The 19069-nt window shown below is 47.6% G+C and overlaps 1 protein-coding gene across 1 annotated transcript; it reads right to left on the bottom strand.

Moving 5' to 3' along the window:
• Positions 1 to 8153: 8153 nt before the first annotated feature.
• Positions 8154 to 11121, bottom strand: LOC122463746 (cationic trypsin-like). Its single transcript, XM_043535237.1, has 5 exons — positions 11082 to 11121; positions 10832 to 10997; positions 9776 to 10035; positions 9420 to 9556; positions 8154 to 8386 (listed from the first exon to the last, which is right to left on the bottom strand). The coding sequence occupies exons 1-5, from the start codon at positions 11119 to 11121 to the stop codon at positions 8237 to 8239; spliced, it is 753 nt and encodes a 250-aa protein (XP_043391172.1). The 3' UTR covers positions 8154 to 8236.
• Positions 11122 to 19069: the final 7948 nt, after the last annotated feature.

Below are 19069 nucleotides of genomic sequence, written 5' to 3'. Positions count from 1 at the left end.
GGTCTCTGGGATTTTGCATAGACACTAACTGGATGCAACCTAGTTACAGTGTCATTCTTCCTAGCGCAGACAAACTTAGGACCATTCCCTTCCTGGGGTTTAGTTGAATTCAGAACCAACTCTGAGACAACTGCACTATTCTCAACCATCACAGGCTGAAAGACACCTTCTGTCTGCTCCACAGACAAAGAAGAGCCAGAGACACATTCTCCTTTACCAGACACACAGCTTGGGATCTCATTTCCCTGGTCCCAGCCCTGTGTGACAACAGACAACTGCTTGGAGACAGGAGTAGCTCCCTCCATAGGCAAGTCAATACCCCTAACAGACACAGGCACATTTCTTTCACTGTTACAATTCTCCACCCAGGTAACCGGTAAGCAACAGGGACACTCATCTTCCACTGTCCTTGCCTTCCCCAACTGCTGACTAGACAAAGCCATCAGCTCACAAGGCTGCCTAGGCTCATCCAAACTTTCCTTACCAGGCACATTGCCACTCCCCACAGATAAACTGCTGCTCTTCTCACTACCCTGAGCTACTTCCGGCAAATCACAGTTACCCTTTCCAGATTCACTTTTACAAACTGTACTAGCCAACAATCCAACACCCATCAAAAATCTACCTTTTCCTTTCTCAGTTAGGGCTTTAACCTGACCATCCACTTTAATCTGCTCCTGAGAAACACTGTCCTGACAAATGAATTCTTTCTGTGCTTGATCTAATTCCAGATTCACTTCGGAGACATTAGACAGACATTCAGAAACTTCATTCACAGACAAACAGATCTTTTCCTCAGACAAACATTTGGAGAAACCCTCCCCAGGCAAATCATTGCCCATAATAGACACAGGTTTAAGATCATTCCTTTCCTGTGACTGGCTACCTGGATTGAACAAAGCTTTAATATTTTCCCCAATCAAAAGATCCTTAGGCAATAACTTCCTTACACCAGCTATAACTTCATGCTTAGTACCATTCCATTCAAGGTGGATTCTGGCTAAAGGCACATTTACAGTAAACTCACAGAGGACAACAACATTCACACTCTGATTTGGTAAGTAATCTTCCTCTTTGACTAGATCTGCTTTAACAATAATTGTAGGATTCATAAAGGTTTATGCACTTGGCAACATTCAGGGCACACCCGGAGTGTTGTGTAGGAGTAGTGCACACACTGCTCCATCCAAGGGCATCAACCTTGGAATCTCGCCAAGATGACATGAACTGTGGGAAGCCTCTCAGGACTGGGCTCAAGGCCCGAGAGCAAGGAATGCGGTAGATAGAAATTGGTAAATAAGAATGTTAAACAAAGCCAGTGTATTCCTTTTATCTGTTGGAGAATGTAATGCGCGGGGGGAGAGAGAGAATAAAGGGGAAGGTGGAAAGCTGACAGGGAGAAGCCCGTTAGCAGAGACCGGCCTGCTTGCTTGCTAAAAGCTGTGTTCTGTCTTGTCATTGAACCGCCACAAATAATGACGTTAGAAGCCATAATTTGCCCTAAATAGATTTTACCATTAACTTTTACACTCTCTATGAAGTTTCCACTACCACTTCCATACATAGCATTGGCACAATTTATGGGGACACCCTCTACTGAACTCACAGTAACAGCATTTACATAAAAGGTGGCAGTGTTGCGGTACATTTGGTTACACCCAGACAACTGCTCAGAGTTATACAACACACCAACATTGTTATATACTGGACTTTCAAGAGGATGCAATTTCTGCCGTTCTTCCCTTGCTTTTTTGACTTGGAGTTGAAGTCTTTCCTCTTTTGCCTTAGCTTCTAGTTCCTGCAATCTATTTTCTGCCAGTCTTTGTTCATGGTCAAGTTGCAGTTTACTTGCTGCCTTTTGCATTCCAATTGCTTCTGCAGCTTCTGTAGCATCAGGTGAGAGCTGTGCTCCTGCCTTCTGATCACTGGCCATTAACAGATTTCTCAGTTCTTGATTTGTAGCTTTCTTTCTAAAGCTTAACCCCTTTTCTGAACACAGATCTTCCAGGGCATTTTTGCCAAGGCCCTTATATGCTCTTTGCTCACCCATTGCAACTGCTCTTTAACCAACCAAACTCTCAATACCAACATTCAGATTTGGGTAGCGTGGGGTTCTGACCCAAAGCTTAATTGACCTGGTTCTGTGGATCCTGCCGACTACGCCACTGTAACGATGCTGGTTCTGATGGGACCCAACTGAGAGTGCCAATTCAGGACAAATTGCTTCAAGCAGGGCAGTTACAGCCCAAGGCTGGGGTTTTTCCACCTCTAAGGCAAATCAAATCAGCCAAACAGAGCAGACTTTGGTCTCACCCCACTGACTAACCACAAGTCACACAAGCAATTCCCTTCGACACTCCAGTTTCCCAGTATCATCACCAGTGCCACTCGTTATGGGGACAAATGGTGATGAAAACCAATACCCCAGTAAAAGAAAAAGGTTCTCTTGATCCCAAAGGACCAAGCCCCAGACCCAGGTCAATATACAAATCAGCTCTTACCAACAAATCACGCTGATGCCAATCCTTTAGAATCTAAAATCTAAAGGTTTATTCATAAAAGTAAAAAGATATAGATGAGAGCAAGAACTGGTTAAATGGAATCAATTACATACAGTAATGGCAAAGTTCTTGGTTCAGGCTTGTAGCTGTGATGGAATAAACGGCAGGTTCAAATCAACTCTCTGGAGTGCATCCACAGCTGGGATGGGTCATCAGTCCTTTGTTTAGAGGTTCCGTTTGTAGCAAAGTCCCTCCAGAGGTAAGAAGCAGGATTGAAGACCAGATGGAGATAAGGCATCAGCCTTTTATAGTCTTTTCCAGGTGTAAGAACACCTCTTTGTTCTTACTGTGGAAAATTACAGCAAAATGGAGTTTGGAGTCACATGGGCAAGTATACTTTGCTGAGTCACAAGGCCTATCTGCCTTCTCTCAATGGGTCAGTGGTATAGCTGATGGTCCTTAATGGGCCATGCAGCAGGCTAGGCAGAGCTGACACCAACTTGTCTGTCACCCAGAAGCATAGCATAAGTTTGAAATACAGACAGTATAGAGACAATATTCATAACTTTAACTACAAAAATGATTCAAACATATAGACAGCATAATCATAACCAGCAAACCAAAACCTTGTCTTAGACACCTTATTTGTCCCCCTTTATACAAGATTTGGTGCCACTACGGGACCTTTGTTGCAACAATGATCTATACGGTCCCAGATTATGTCAATAATGTCACACTAGTTACTAACCCTGGTCCCTAAGTGTCTGCTAATAACCCGAGTCCCTGGGCCTTGGTTACCATGGCCTGTGGCCCTGCCGAATCCTGGGGCTGACACTTGAGTACTAAACTGGGGCCAATTGCTGTCGAGGGGAGGCTCACCATGCTCTCACCTGGGTGTGAGGGGCAGAGGTGCTGGATCTGTGGGTGCCTCACTGGGTCTGCCATCTTCTGAGCGCGCCCTCCTGCTGCCCTAGCTCCATGGGCCCCATCAGCATCGCTGGGGAGTGGGGGTAGCAGGGTTAGCCTGTAGAGTCTGTTGCTGTTGCATGTGAGGTCTGCGGATGCTTGAGGGGTGAAGAGCTGCATCATGCTCTCTGGGTATTTCCTCACTCCTATGCTTCCTCCACAATAGCTGGCTGCTCCCAGCCAGGTTGCCTCATTCCCGTCTCCCTCTCACCCAGCAGTGGGAAGAACCCAGCCCCGCTGGGATTCTCAGGCCCGTTGTGAACCTGTCTCCTCCCCCAAATGCAGTGAGCACTGGGTCTGACTCTGAGTTCAGTGCATGAGAGCGCAGAGGGAAGTAACCTCTCAGCTGTTTCACCCCAGGATGAGGACATGTGGCAGCTGGCTGGTTTCTCAGGGTTACCGAGGAGGTGCCAGAGGGGGCACTGCACCAAGGCCAGTCAGCTCTGTGTTCTTGGGGAACCAGAGCGCAGTATCCAGCCTGTCTGACTCATGAAGGACACCCCCTCCCCAGCCTCTGCTTGAACCAAAACTGATCAGAGAAAAGACTTGCAGAGGGCAGTGAAGGGCGGTGGGAGACACACCTAGACCCCTCCTGACAAGGGTGATAGGATTAAGGCAACTCCCCTAGCCTCATCTGCATCAAAGATGGGACAGAGAGGCATCTCCATTAGCATACAGAATGGAGAACAGAGATTCCAAGCCAAGAACTGCACTGAACTCTGGGACCAGAAAAGCAGGGAAGCACTGCATCATGGGGATCTCTGCTTCAGATGTTAATGAACCTAGGCCTGCTGAGCAGTTATCAGACCAATTCTAGTAATGAATCCTTGATTGATATCCAAAATACTTAAGCTGCCTAATTGCATTGTGAGCTCCCTGGAAGGAACACCACCCATAGCCAAGAGTGACCAGCTCCTATTGTCTAGCCTAAAGAAAACCCTTGAGTCATCAGTTTACCCATAAACAAATCTAGTGTTCTCCCTTGAACTGTTGTTGTTTCCCTACAAAAAACCCTATCCACGCTCAAGTAAGTGTTCTGATGCATGGACCCAAACTCTGTATCAGTTCCACTGGGATTTCATCTTCTCCTGACTGATTGTACTGGGGCCTCTGCCTGTCTCCAGCACTCAGGACCCTGAGCTACTACCATCACCTGGGAACCCTGACCAGTTCAAGCTTCATGGAGTGGTGAGATCCCTCTCTTTCTCTCTCTCTCTGTTTTCTTTTCTTCCTCAGGTATAACTTTCTAACCCTGACTTGTTTGATCAGGTATAGTTTTCTATATATGACTTTTGTAACCTTTAATAATGTAACTGTTCTATTTGTTTAGGCTCTCCTTGTTTAGTCATCACTATTATTCAATAAATAACTTTTATTGTTAAGCTGGTTGCGTCTCTCTCTCTCTCTGAACTTTACTCTTTTGTGTTTTTAGCTTCCCCATTTACTCTGCTGCAATGCTTCTCTTACCTAAGCTAAAGATCCCTGTAGCGCCCAACAATACCGTGGGGTTTGCTCGTCAAGTGGGTTACTACCAGTACAATTGTAACGTGAAAGTTGGGATAGGGACATACTGAACCTGTGACATATGAGGATGGCAGCTTGGAAGTGCTGCTCAACCCAGCCCACTGAGACCTGGGACATATAAGGGGTCAGCTTGAAAGTGCTGATTGACCTATTGCACTCAGACTTGTGGTGTCCGTGTGTGTCCGTGTGTAGGAACCCAGCCCTAGGTCCTGCAGAATAGCTCCATTGGGAAGCGACTTGCAGAAGGGAGTAGAGCTCCATATGAAAACACAAGTGACACAAGCAGTACATTAATAGAATTACAGAACACCCCCCACCCCAGAAGAGTAACCCTAATAAATGAGCATACCCCAAAGTAACAGGCAAATCTGGTAACAGTCTCCCTCTCACCCAGCAGTGGGAAGAACCCAGCCCTGCTGGGATTCTCAGGCTGGTTGTGAACCTGACACCTCCCTCAAATGTAGTGAGCACTGAGTCTGACTCTGAGGTCAGTGCATGAGAGTGCAGAGGGAAGTAACCCTTCAGGATGAGGGCATGTGGCAGCTGGCTGGTTTCTCAGGGTTACCGAGGAGGTGCCAGAGGGGGGACTGCACCAAGGTAACCATCTGCTGAGAGCTTCTCCATGGAATAAACCCAACCTGCCCAGCCTCTCTGATGCCAGCCAATCTCCCTGGCCCTCAGCTTGCTCCACATCCCAGCTACTGTCTTTGACCCCCCCCCCAGGGGATGGAGGGGGGCAGAGGATTGGGGGGAAGCTGCAGTGGAGACAGGCTAAGAGGCAGAGAGCCTGGTGTGTGATTGGAGTAGGATGTGGATGAGATGTGAGAGGGGAGAGGGGGAGGATTCTGTCTTGTTGCAGAGGAAGAGGGTGAAATTCCCATAGTGGGGAGGATCTATGGACTGATGCTGTGGGCATCGCCCCCCAGCATAACTAACGTGCTCAGGTTCAGATGCACCTGTGCAGCCACTCTGGCTGCCCTAGACTTGTTGGGCCATACTCCATGTGGACATGGGACAAATTCAGACTGGGAACCGCGATGCCCATGTGTTCATAGGACACCTTGCATGGCTGCAGAGCCATTTATTTTCAGGTGCTTTGCAGTAGGGCCAAGAAGACCTAGCCTGGGGACAAGGCCCTGCTGTGCCAGCCCCTGCTGTATGATAACAAGGTAGTCCCTGCCCTGAGAGCTCACAGTCTGTATGTGAACACTCATGGAGCACTCAGCCAGGAGCTGTAGCTGGAGGAAGGCCACCTTTCACAGCTGCTGCGGTTCTGTGGCATGGGACTTCACACCTCCACCGGAGGTCTCCACTCCTCCACACACCTCCCCTCTTGAATGCACCTGTCCCCAGTGTGACGTTGCACTCTATATGATTTTATTAAAATATGCTGGTGAGTGTGACTATAATGTAACTAAAATATGCTTCATGCAAAAGGTCTCTTGCAAGATATCATTACAAAGCTTATAATCTACTGAGTGTGGTCATCTACTGAGTGTGGTCATTTGTATAAATGGATCACTCTTGTATCTGAAACTAGAAATATGAAATATAACTCTGAGGGCCTATTGTAATTATGCAAAATGTGGGCCATTCATGGTGGTTTGGAATCTTGATGGCTCCCAGCAGCCAGGACAACTGACTGTGGCTGGCTCTGTTTGCAGGCAGGCCTTCCTGTGAGTCAGACTGGGAGGGATGAAGGCTTGGGGTCTCACAGGACATGTGACCATGTCACCTGAACCGGAATCCATCGTTAACCTGGTGCTTTTCCATTGAGAAGGAGGCATGGGAACCCAGAGGGACAAAGGATTTCCGCCTTGTGCAAAAGATATATAAGTGGGTGGAACAGACCAAAGGGGAGCCATCATGAGGAATCCCCTAGCTCCCACCTGGGCTGGAACAAGGGCTGTACCAGGGGAAAGGATTGTGCCCAGACTAGGAAGGTGTCCAGTCTGTGAAAGAAACTTATTGACACATCTCTACGGGTGAGATTTTATCTGTATTCAGTTTTATTACTGTACTAGACTTAGATTTGTGTGTTTTATTTTATTTTGCTTGGTAATTCACTTTGTTCTGTCTGTTACTACTTGGAACCACTTAAATCCTACTTTCTGTATTTAATAAAACCACTTTTTACTTATTAATTAACCCAGAGTTAATTAAGGGGACATACAGCTGTGCAGCTCTCTCTGTCAGTGTTATAGAGGGTGTATAAGCTTTATACAGGGTAAAACGGATTTATTTAGGGTTTGGACCCCATTGGGAGTTGGGCATCTGAGTGTTAAAGACAGGAACACTTCTGTGAGCTGCTTTCAGTTAAGCCTACAGCTGTTAGGGGACGTGGTCAGACCTGGGTCGGGTTTGCAGCAGGCTAGCGGGTCTGGCTCAAACCAGGCAGGGCACTGAAGTCCTAAGCTGACAGGGCAGGAAAGCAGGAGCAGAAGTAGTCTTGGCACATCAATTGGCAGCCTCCAAGGGGGTTTCTGTGATCCAACCCATCACACCCGGTTGCCATCTGTGGTGACTGATATTTGTAAAATGCTTTTACAACACTTGCCCTGCAAGGAAGAGCTGGTGACTCCTCGAGGAAACGGGATAGAACCCAGGAGTCCTGTCAAAACCCAGGCAAAAATCTTACTGAAGTGGATGAGATTCTCAGTGACTTCCATACTAGGGACATGCTATAGATTGCCAGCCTCCTAGGCTGTTCCCCATGAGTCCCAGCCCCTCACCCCATACAATGCAGCAGGGGCATCTGCTGGGACTACAGCTATCTGCAGCCAATTCGCAGCTCAGACTTCCTGGGTGCCCTTGGGCAAGTCACTGAATCTCTCTGCAGCTCAATTCCCCAGCTATAGAATGGGGACCTGGCTTTGTCAGTTTCATCTGGAAGCTCTTTGGGGCTGGGTGTGTCACTCGCTGTGTGTCTGTGCAGCACCAAGCCCAGCAGCAGCCTCCTGAGGTATCCGCTTGCTGTCATAATATTCATCTAATTATAACAATATCAGTATGCGATTCAAGCGCTGATCTGGGCTAAAAATGCCAAGTATTCAGCAGGATGTAGGAACTGAGTTTTATTGATGAGTTGGGATTTCAGACCCGCATTTGATGCTTCTCTCCTAAGCATCTTGTGTCTTCCTTACTGGGTTTCTTGGCATCACGGCAGGCCCCTTATTTTACTGAGAAGGTTTCAATCACTTTTATCCAGGCAGCAGGCAAAGAGGGACAGAGGAGGTCTGAACATGTCAGTTGTTGGCAATGACCTCCTCAATCCAGGACACGTAGTTACACACTGGGGTATAGACACCAGGGTAGTTCTTCTGGGCACACCCGTGGCCCCAGGACACCACCCCCGTCAGCCCTCCATTACAGACCACTGGCCCACCGGAGTCTCCCTGCAGGGAACAAAGAGTTGTGCAGGTCTCTTCATGGCATTAGAATCTGGCAAGAGAACTGTGCCCAAGTGAGTAGGAGTCACCGCCTAGGGCTGGATGTGGCTGTCAGCCCAGGTCCAGGTGATGTTGATAACAGTGGAAAGACCTGCCCATCCCAGGCCCCCCATCCTTCTCCTTCACACATGCCCTCGCTGGGACATCCCAGCACCAGCGAAGTGCTAGGGTGGGAAGTGCCAGACTACATCACAGGAACCTACAGAGTCAAAGCAGCTTAGGAGACTGAATCAACTTGCCTGAGGCACAGGGGCCAGTGCACAGCCCAGGGGCTGTGTACATTAGGGGGTTAGTTAGTCGGAGTTCTTTGGTGCCTGGGTCCTGGGCTGGAGCAGAATTTCAGGGCTTTGCCTAAAAACTGTAGGTCAGATATTGCTATTGGTGTGGATTTACTGTCTAGCAAGTGATAGTGACCTCTCTCTGCAGAGTTGCAAGCTGGGGTAAGGTGTCCTCTTTGGAACGGACATAACCTCCTATGCATATTCATGCACATACACATTCCTGTGCATGCACTAACACCCCCTTCTGCAGGCACTAATAATACATATATGTATCCTAGCACCAGACACCCCTGTGCACACACATTAACACACACCGCCTTCTGTAAACAGTAATGTGTACAAACCCCTTGACTTACACACCTATCTGCACAAACGCACATATTGCATATTCCTCTGCACACATGAACACCCTATCACTCACGTGCGCCCACACACACAGACACCTGGCTGCACTGAGAGGAAATATCCCAGGAACGTGCAAGTGCACCCTATAATGACGCCAATGACATCATGATCACCCAATCCTGACATCCCCAGGACACATGCCTAGAGGTCCTCATCCTTGTACTTGCAAATCCCAAGCATAGTGATTTCTTGCCATGTACTGAGGAAACAGCATTCGCTTTGAACCCCAGTGTAGCTGAATGAAAGGCAACCTCCTCACACACCCCAAACCTAACCAGCCGCTCCCTCCATACCTGGCAAGAGTCCTTGCCCCCCTCTAGGTAGCCAGCACAGAACATGTTTGTGGTGATGCGACCGGGGTAGGCAGCACGACAGGCAGAGTCAGAGAGGATGGGCACATTCAGACACTGCAGGGCATCCGGGTACTGAACTGGGGAGGAGAGAGAATGGGGATAAATGGGGATCTAATGGCACAGACTATTCAAAGGCAGAGAAGCACCCTTCAGATGGGGCCTGATTCCCCCATCACCCATGCCGGTGTAAATCAGGAGTAACCCCATTGGAGACGGTGTAAGTCAGGATTATTGCTGATGGCCCCCTCCCCCTTGCAGATGCTCCCTGAGCTGAAGTTGTCTCCACTGTATCTTACCCCCAGACGTGAGGAGATTCCCCCAGCCAGAGACCAGGCACTCCGTCCCTGGCACAGGGCAGCTGCTGGAGATGGGGATGGGCTGCACGTAGGCACTGAACCGGGCCGGCTGGGCTAGCTTCACCAGCATGATGTCATTATTCATGGTGTATTGGTTGTACTTGGGGAATGGGAAGGCTTTGGCCACCTGGATATGCTGCTCAGTGCCCTCGTCTGCACTGGTGTCATGCTCCCCGAGATGAGCCACCAGGGTCCTGGGCCTGCAGGGAACAGCCACAGAGTATAGAAATGCAGGGCTGGGAGAGACCTCGAGAAGTCATCACATCCAGCCCCCCTGCACCAAGGCAAGACCAAGTAACCCTAGACCAGCCCTGACACATGTTTGTTCCTCCTGTTCTTAAACCTTCCAGTGATGGGGACTCCACACCATCCCTTGGAGCCTGTTTCAATGCCTAACTACTCTGAGAGTTAGAAGGTTTTCATAATACCTAAGATAAGTCTGCCTTGCTGCTGATTACACCCATTGCTTCTTGTCCTACCTTCAGTGGACAGGGAAAACAACTCATCACTGGCTTCTTTATAACACCCCTTTTCATATTTGAAGACTGTTATCAGGCTCCTCCCTTAGTCTTCTTTTCTCAAACCTAAACATGCCCAGTTGTTTTAGCCTGTCCTCAGAAGTCAGGTTTTCTAAATCTTTGATCATTTTTGTTGCTGTCCTCTGGACTCTCTCCAGCTTGTCCACATCTTTCCTAAAGTGTGGCACCCAGCTTTGGACCTATTACATTAGCTGAGGCCTCCCCAGGTCCAAGTCAAGTGGCCCATGACCTCCTTTGTCTGATATGCAACACTCCTGCTAATACACCCTAGAATTATATTAGCCTTTTTTGCAACTGCATTACAGTGTTTCCCATGGTTCAGTTGCTTGGGAAATACAACCCAGGCCCCCATGTAACACCCACAAGGCCTGGGTCCCACCGAAATTCGCTTCATCCCTACAGGGGCCTGTGCCTTGTGCTAGGACAGGGATGAATTCTCCTGAACTGCTCGACTCACGTTTTGTAGCAATGAGCTGCCGAGATGATCCACCACTCACTGATGAGAGACCCCCCGCACCAGCGGTAGTTTGAGCCATACGTGAAATAGACCTGCCAGGGCTGGGAGTGGGGCGAGCATTCATATCCACCTATTATCTTATCATCATCCTCCAGCTGTGAGGCAGCTGAAAGGCAAACGGGATGGATGGGAATTAGCCTGGGGGGGTTAGAACAGGGAGAAAGGAGAGGCCAGTGGGGAGAGCAGTTACCTGTGGCGCTCAGCAGAAGAGCGAACAAGAAGATCTCCATGGTGCCAGGCTGAGCTGGACACAAGGAGCGGGTGGATTTATACAAGCTGAACTGTTCACATGATCCAACAGCTGTCAGTGATTAGGGACTGAATTTAGAAACAAAACCACATCTGTCTCCCCAGGTAAATAACTGTCTGCTCCACCTGCTGCATTCCCTTGGGGAGGGGTTTGCTGCAGAGGAGAGAACAGGGGCTAAAAATAGTTCAGGGCACAACCTGCTTCCTATGCCATTTGGGTGAAATTTGCCCAGTGCAACTCAACCTTCAGCATGGGCTGGAAGTGATAAATAGGCATTGGGCATGTCAAATCCACCAGCCCAAGGCTCGGCAGCCCACATAAGGCCTCCAAATAGTGGGCTTCCATGGGAATGAATGGTGAGGAAATGCAGGGATTTTTTATTAATGTGCTGGACTGGGACTCAGGGCTCCTGGGTAGAGCTGGTCAGGAATTTTCCAATTCAACTTTTGTTGTTGTTGGAAAATGTTGATTGATCAAAACAGTAACTGTTTGTGAAACAGTGTCGGGTTTGATGGAATACTCACTGTGACGGGTTCAGTCACAGAGACCCCCTTGGGACTCTTCACCTGATGTGCTGAAACTACCTCTGAGCCCGTCTTCCCTGGCAGCCTGGGACTCCAGATCCCTGCCTTGTTGAACCAGACTCAGTAGCCTGCTGCAACACAGACCCAGGGTCTGAACCAAGCCCGCAAAGCTGCAGGCTCAACTGAAAACAGCAAGTGCTCCTGTCTCCAGCACCCAGACACCCAGGTCGCAATGGGATCCAAACCCCAAATAAATCTGTTTTACTCTGTATAAAACTTATACAGGGTAAACTCATACATTGTCTGCCCTCTATAACACTGACAGAGAGAGATGCACAGCTGTTTGCTCCCCCAGGTATTAATCACTTACTCTGGGTTAATTAATAAACAAAAGTGATTTTATTAAGTATAAAAAGTAGGATTTAAGTGGTTTCAAGTAATAACAGACAGAACAAAGTAAGTTACCAAGCAAAATAAAACAAAACCCACAAGTCTAAGCCTAATACGTTAAGAAAATGAATACAGGTAAATCTCATCCTCAGAGATGTTCCAATAAGCTTCTTTCACAAACTAGACTCCTTCCTAGTCTGAGCCCAATCCTTTCTCCTGGTACAGTCCTTGTTAGTTCCAGCTCAGGTGGTAACTAGGGGATTTCTCATGACTGGCAGACCCCTTTGTTCTGTTCCACCCCTTTATAGCTTTGGCACAAGGCGGGAATCTTTTGTCTCTCTGGGTCCCCACCCCTCCTTCTAAATGGAAAAGCACCAGGTTTAAGATGGATTCCAGTACCAGGTGACATGGTTACATGTCCTGTGAGACCCCTCGTCTCCTTGCTTCCAGGGCTGACAGGCATGTACTCCTGAAGGTTTGTATGTAAACAGAGCCATTTACAGGTGATTGATTCTGAAGCACCCTTAATGGCTCCCACTTAACATGTTTACATCAGTAATATATCAGTTTATCTCTTATTCTCCTAACTCCAGACATAGAAATAATACATGCAAACAAATGGGATGAACACACTCAGTAGATGATAAGCTTTGTAATGATACCTTACAAGAGACCTTTGCATAAAGCATATTCCAGTTACATCATATTCACACTTATAAACATATTTTTATAAAGCATAAGGAGTGCAACGTCACACTCAACTTGAAACATTTTTGGTTAAAACAATTTCAGAACTGTAGATCCAGTAAGTTTCAGCTTTTTGAGTCAAACTAACTTTTTGTTTTAAAGTGTTGGTACATTTGCACTAAAAAAGAGAAATGAAAATAAGGTAAATTGAAACACAATGTTCTGAATTTACTAAAACAAAATCGTTGACCTGAACCAAAAATTATTTCTGATTTTTGGTTCACAAAAATGTTTAAGATTTTGACTTTTCATCCCAATTTGAGATCGGAGAGAAAATATGAATGTTGAAACTTCTCCTGAGCTGGGTGGGAATCAGTTTTCTGCCCAGCCCCACTCCAGAGTTTGATCCTGGTTCTGCCACAGACTCAGTGTGGTAGTTGCATCCGATGAAGTGAGCTGTAGCTCATGAAAGCCTATGCTCTAATAAATTTGTTAGTTTCTAAGGTGCCACAAGTACTCCTTTTCTTTTTACGGATACAGACTAACATGGCTGCTACTCTGAAGACTCAATGTGTGATCTCAGAGTCACTGAATCTGTCTGAGCTTTGAATCATAGAATATCAGGGTTGGAAGGGACCTCAGGAGGTCATCTAGTCCAACCCCCTGCTCAAAGCAGGACCAATCCCCAACTAAATCATCCCAGCCAGGGCTTTGTCAAGCCTGACCTTAAAAACCGCTAAGGAAGGAGATTCCACCACCTCCCTAGGTAACGCATTCCAGTGTTTCACCACCCTCCAAGTGAAAAAGTTTTTCCTAATATCCAACCTAAACCTCCCCCACTGCAACTTGAGACCATTACTTCTTGTTCTGTCATCTGCTACCACTGAGAACAGTCTAGATCCATCCTCTTTGGAACCCTCTTTCGTGTAGTTGAAAGCAGCTATCAAATCCCCCCTCATTCTTCTCTTCCGCAGACTAAACAATCCCAGTTCCCTCAGCCTCTCCTTATAAGTCATGTGTTCCAGCCCCCTAATCATTTTTGTTGCCCTCCACTGGACGTTTTCCAATTTTTCCACATCCTTCTTGTAGTGTGGGGCCCAAAACTGGACACAGTATTCCAGATGAGGCCTCACCAATGTGGAATAGAGGGGAACGATCACGTCCCTCGATCTGCTGGCAATGCCCCTACTTATACATCCCAAAATGCCATTGGCCTTCTTGGCAACAAGGGCACACTGTTGACTCATATCCAGCTTCTCATCCATTGTAACCCCTAGGTCCTTTTCTGCAGAACTGCTGCCGAGCCATTCGGTCCCTAGTCTGTAGCGGTGCATGGGATTCTTCCGTCCTAAGTGCAGGACTCTGCACTTGTCCTTGTTGAACCTCATCAGATTTCTTTTGGCCCAATCCTCTCATTTGTCTAGGGCCCTCTGTATCCTATCCCTACCCTCCAGTGCATCTACCTCTCCTCCCAGTTTAGTGTCATCTGCAAACTTGCTGAGGGTGCAGTCCACACCATCCTCCAGATCATTAATGAAGATATTGAACAAAACCAGCCCGAGGACCGACCCTTGGGGCACTCCACTTGATACCGGCTGCCAACTAGACATGGAGCCATTGATCACTACCCATTGAGCCCGACAATGTAGCCAGCTTTCTATCCACCTTATAGTCCATTCATCCAGCCCGTACTTCTTTAACTTGCTGGCAAGAATACTGTGGGAGACGGTGTCAAAAGCTTTGCTAAAGTCAAGGAACAACACGTCCACCGCTTTCCCCTCACCCACAGAGCCAGTTATCTCGTCACAGAAGGCAATTAGATTAGTCAGGCATGACTTGCCCTTGGAGAATCCATGCTGACTGTTCCTGATCACTTTCCTCTCCTCTAAGTGCTTCAGAATTGATTCCTTGAGGACCTGCTCCATGATTTTTCCAGGGACTGAGGTGAGGCTGACTGGCCTGTAGTTCCCAGGATCCTCCTTCTTCCCTTTTTGGTCCCCATCTGTAAGAGGGACAGTGTTACCTGCTTCCCCCTGTGGGTGAGACTGAATGCTAGTCTACATGAGAAGCACCACAGTGGTGCAGCTGCACCGATGGGAGAGAGTTCTCCCGTCAGCATAATAAAACCACCTCCACAAGAGGCAGTAGTTATCTGCACCGGCGCTTAGGTCAGTGTAACTTATGTTGCTCAGGGGGTGGCTTATTCACATCCCGGAGTGATCTAAGTTATACCGATCTAACCTGTAGGGTAGAAAAGCCCTGAAAGATGATTGCGGCCATAGGAGGACCTAGCTAGACAGGCCTGAAAGGTACATCAGCATTGAGCTGCCTGCTGCACTGGGGTGACTTTCCTTGTGCTGAGCAGGCAACTGCAGATACAACCCTCCCTCTACCCCTCTGTTGCTATAACCGTGGGGTTGTTCATGTCCAAGTATGATCTGCATTTCTAGCGAGCCCACAGTCTTGAATGGCCAGTGGTCATTGTTCACTCTCCTCAGACCCCAGGACTGAACCCCAACCCTGGTTCCCCCTGGCTCTGCGAGCACATTGGACGTGTCATCATTTTCTTTTCTCTGACAAGGGAAAGTAACTAACACCAGTAGGCAGAACAAGCTCTAATTAGTGTTCGATTTTCCAGTGAGTGACCCTGGTAGTGCTGGTATTATCGGGATTATTGGGCGACCTTCTCTTTCATTTGTTAGCATATTAAGCATTGTTAAATGTATCTCCAAAGGGCTGACCTGAACCACCCTCCTCCTACATGGGAAAAATAAACACTAAAGGGACATGGGCACAAACCCACCCACTATGCAGAGAATTCACCATCTGTCAAGGTTCCTTCCCCACTCTGAACTCTAGGGTACAGATCATAGAATATCAGGGTTGGAAGGGACCTCAGGAGGTCATCTAATCCAACCCCCTGCTCAAAGCAGGACCAATCCCCAATTAAATCATCCCAGCCAGGGCTTTGTCAAGCCTGACCTTAAAAACTTCTAAGGAAGGAGATTCTACCACCTCCCTAGGTAACGCATTCCAGATGTGGGGACCTGCATGAAAACCTCCTAAGCTTACTTTTACCAGCTTAAGTTAAAACTTCCCCGAGGTACAAATTAATTTTACCCTTTGCCCTTGGAATTTCCACTGCCACCACCAAACTTTAACTGGGTTTACAGGGAAACGTAGTTTGGACACGTCCTTCCCCCCAAAATCCTCCCAACCCTTGCACCCCACTTCCTGGGGAGGATTTGGTAAAAATCCTCACCAATTTGCACAGGTGACCACAGACCCAAACCCTTGGATCTTAGAACAATGAAAAAGCATTCAGTTTTCTTACAAGAAGACTTTTAATAGAAGTAAAGGAATCACCTCTGTAAAATCAGGATGGTAGATACCGTACAGGGTAATTAGATTCAAAACATAGAGAATCCCTCTAGGCAAAACCTTAAGTTACAAAAAAGACACACAGACAGGAATAGTCATTCTATTCAGCACAGTTCTTTTCTCAGCCATTTAAAGAAATCATAATCTAACACATACCTAGCTAGATTACTTACTAAAAGTTCTAAGACTCCATTCCTGTTCTGTCCCTGGCAAAACCAGCATACAGACAGACACAGACCCTTTGTTTCTCTCCCTCCTCCCAGCTTTTGAAAGTATTTTGTCTTCTCATTGGTCATTTTGGTCAGGTGCCAGCGAGGTTACCTTTAGCTTCTTAACCCTTTCAGGTGAGAGGATTTTTCCTCTGGCCAGGAGGGATTTTAAAGGGGTTTACCCTTCCCTTTATATTTATGACACCATCTTTTGTGACTTACAGAGCAAAGTGTGTTTCCTTCTGCATCACTATGGAACGAGGCTTGTAAATTGCCATTCAATGCAGAGTGCACTGCGCTCGTGCAGTGAGTCCTAGTCAGATGCTTTAATTCACAGTGCACTGTTGTTATTATTTTGTAGTGCAGAAGCACCTACAGACCCCACCTAGGTTGACAGCCCTTTGTGCTGGGTGCAGTACAAGTGCAATCTGTACGGCACAGTCAAGGGGTGAGTGAGAGAGGGATCATGCCAGGGAGTGAATGTTCTCCTGGATGGGTCAACAGCTTCATTTTGTTTTGACTTTTAACGTTAGCTAAACAAACCCTTTCAACTCTATTGAAATGAAACATTTTACCCTTTACTCTCAACAGGGTCTTTTTCATGTTTCCAAACTGGAATATTTCCATGAAAAATGTAGATTTAGACTTTTTGTCCCAATTTGAAACAGAAATTCCTGCGTATGCCCCAGGAGGCATCCTAGTTTGAGTCACAGAAGTCATTGCATCACTTCACAGTGCCATGTTTGTTCCAGTTACATACCTCCAGAAACTGCAGGGGGCCCACAGACCCAGTGGCCAGTGCCAGCAGGCACCCAACAGTGTACATCAAAGTTTACAATTACAAACCCCTGGATACACCAGGTCATGGCTTATAAGTAGGAGCAAGGCAACTCCCAGGATGGCAGTGCTGAGCAAAGTGCAGTGAATCCTTAAAAGTAATTTAAACAGTAAGTGTTCAGAGCACAGGCGTCCATCACGTCCCATGTGAATCCCTGCATAACTTCAGGCCCATGTAGAAAGGGCCAGCAGAGAGGATGCTGCCTCTGCTAAGGGACTTCATCAGCCTGCCATTTAGGCAACATGTAGAGGAATGAGGCAGTTCATGCCTACACACCCCTCTCCCCACTCTATTCATGCATGTGTCACAGATATGGACTCACCCACACGCATACCTTGCAGATAGCCACATGTGCATTGTGTGTACATGTGTGCGTGCACGCACACACATGATGCTCCCTCATCTAAACACACTGGCACAGAGGCTCACTAGGCAAAAGTGCAGAGCTGTTTACATGTGAACCTTGCCCCATCATCCAGCACAGGAGAGAGGCTGAGAACACAGTCCTTCTCCCCAAGGGACAGAGGGCTTGGACAGAGAAGGAGGCATGGCAGTACGGTGCATTGGCACCTCTCCTGCGCTGCATCTTGCTCTTCTAAGCATCAGTGCCGCTCTGGCTGTTCTGCTTGTGCAGCAAACTTAAACCTGCATAAATGATGGCCTGGGGCTGTGGCTGGGTGGAGAGGTGCCCAAAATAAAGGCTGGGTTGGGGCTGGGTCACACCTGCTGGATTCTTGCTCACTGGGTGGAAAGTCCGCAGAATTCCCTGTCTCCCTCCCTCTCTTCCTTTCCTCACACCTGAAGTCTCTGACCTGTAATTATCCTGGTGTCTTACAACCTAAATCTACCAGACCCGTGTGTTACAACCTAAATCTTCCCCTCCGGTCTCCACATGTTGCACCTTATATCTCCCCCCACCCAGTCACCTGTGTTACACCCTAATGCTTCCCTCCAGATATACTTGTGATTCACAGAGAGGAATGAGTGACTGGAGAAGATGTAGGGTGCCATTACCCTATGTTATATTTCTAGTCCCCTATGTTTTACCCCAGTTAGCCCCCCCCCCAGTTGTTCCATTTGCATCTCACCATAAATCTTCCAAGTTACCTTCACTGTGCTAATCTTAATGCTTTGCCTCTAACAAACCATTTTGCCCTAAATCTCTCCCTTATCCCCAGAATTCAGTCTACATTTCCTCTTTAGTGACCTAAATAATTTTCCTATTTATCACTTTGTGAGTCACCCAGAATCATCAGGGTCTGGGTGTTTATGTGTATGTATCACTCTGTGTGAATATTGAGATGCATGGGAGTGTATGCAGGTGGGAGTGAGTGTTTGGCTATTAGTGGATGAGTTTTTATGGGCATGTATGTGGGGATGTATGGCTCTGGGTGTGCAAGGCTTTGTGTTTGTGTGTATAGCTCAATGTGCCTTTGCAGTTTTAGCACTGATCACTCAACCCTTTAATGTAACAGATGGGTCCACCCCAAATCCCTCAGTGGCAGCTAGCTTCAAACAGGGAGGAAACTTAGAGCTAGAACAAGTTTGCAGTATGGCCTTTTCCACTCCCAGCTCTTGGAGGGAGTGGGGTCCAGTGAGTCGGAACAGGAGGGGGCTGGGAGGTAGGATGCCTGGGTTCTATGCCTGGTGCTTGGGTGGAGTGGGTTCTAATGATTAGAGTGAAGGGGGCTGGGAGCCAGGATGCCTGGGTCCTATTCTCAACTTGGTGGACAATGAGTCGGGGAGTCAGGAGTTGTGAGTTCTGTTCCTCTCTCTGCACCTTACTCCTTCTCAGGTACCCTCGCTGTGCCTCAGTTTCCTCCCAATATCTGAAGACAGGGATAATGGGATGGGAGGTGCAGTTATAACTGAGACGCTGAGTGAGCCCCATATACACCA

Source organism: Chelonia mydas, chromosome 24 (assembly GCF_015237465.2).
Source record: "Chelonia mydas isolate rCheMyd1 chromosome 24, rCheMyd1.pri.v2, whole genome shotgun sequence".
NCBI classification, from domain to species: domain Eukaryota; kingdom Metazoa; phylum Chordata; order Testudines; family Cheloniidae; genus Chelonia; species Chelonia mydas.
The sequence above is the reverse complement of the archived record's forward strand: the minus strand, read 5'-3'. Positions and strand labels throughout refer to the sequence as shown.

Bases quoted from the DNA above. Each gene is read 5' to 3' on its own strand.
- LOC122463746 (XM_043535237.1), bottom strand. From the start codon at position 11,121: ATGGAGATCTTCTTGTTCGCTCTTCTGCTGAGCGCCACAG. The intron at 10,998-11,081 runs GTAACTGCTCTC...TTTGCCTTTCAG, and splicing joins TCTTCTGCTGAGCGCCACAG to CTGCCTCACAGCTGGAGGAT. The intron at 8,387-9,419 runs GTATGGAGGGAG...TGTTCCCTGCAG, and splicing joins GGGGCAAGGACTCTTGCCAG to GGAGACTCCGGTGGGCCAGT.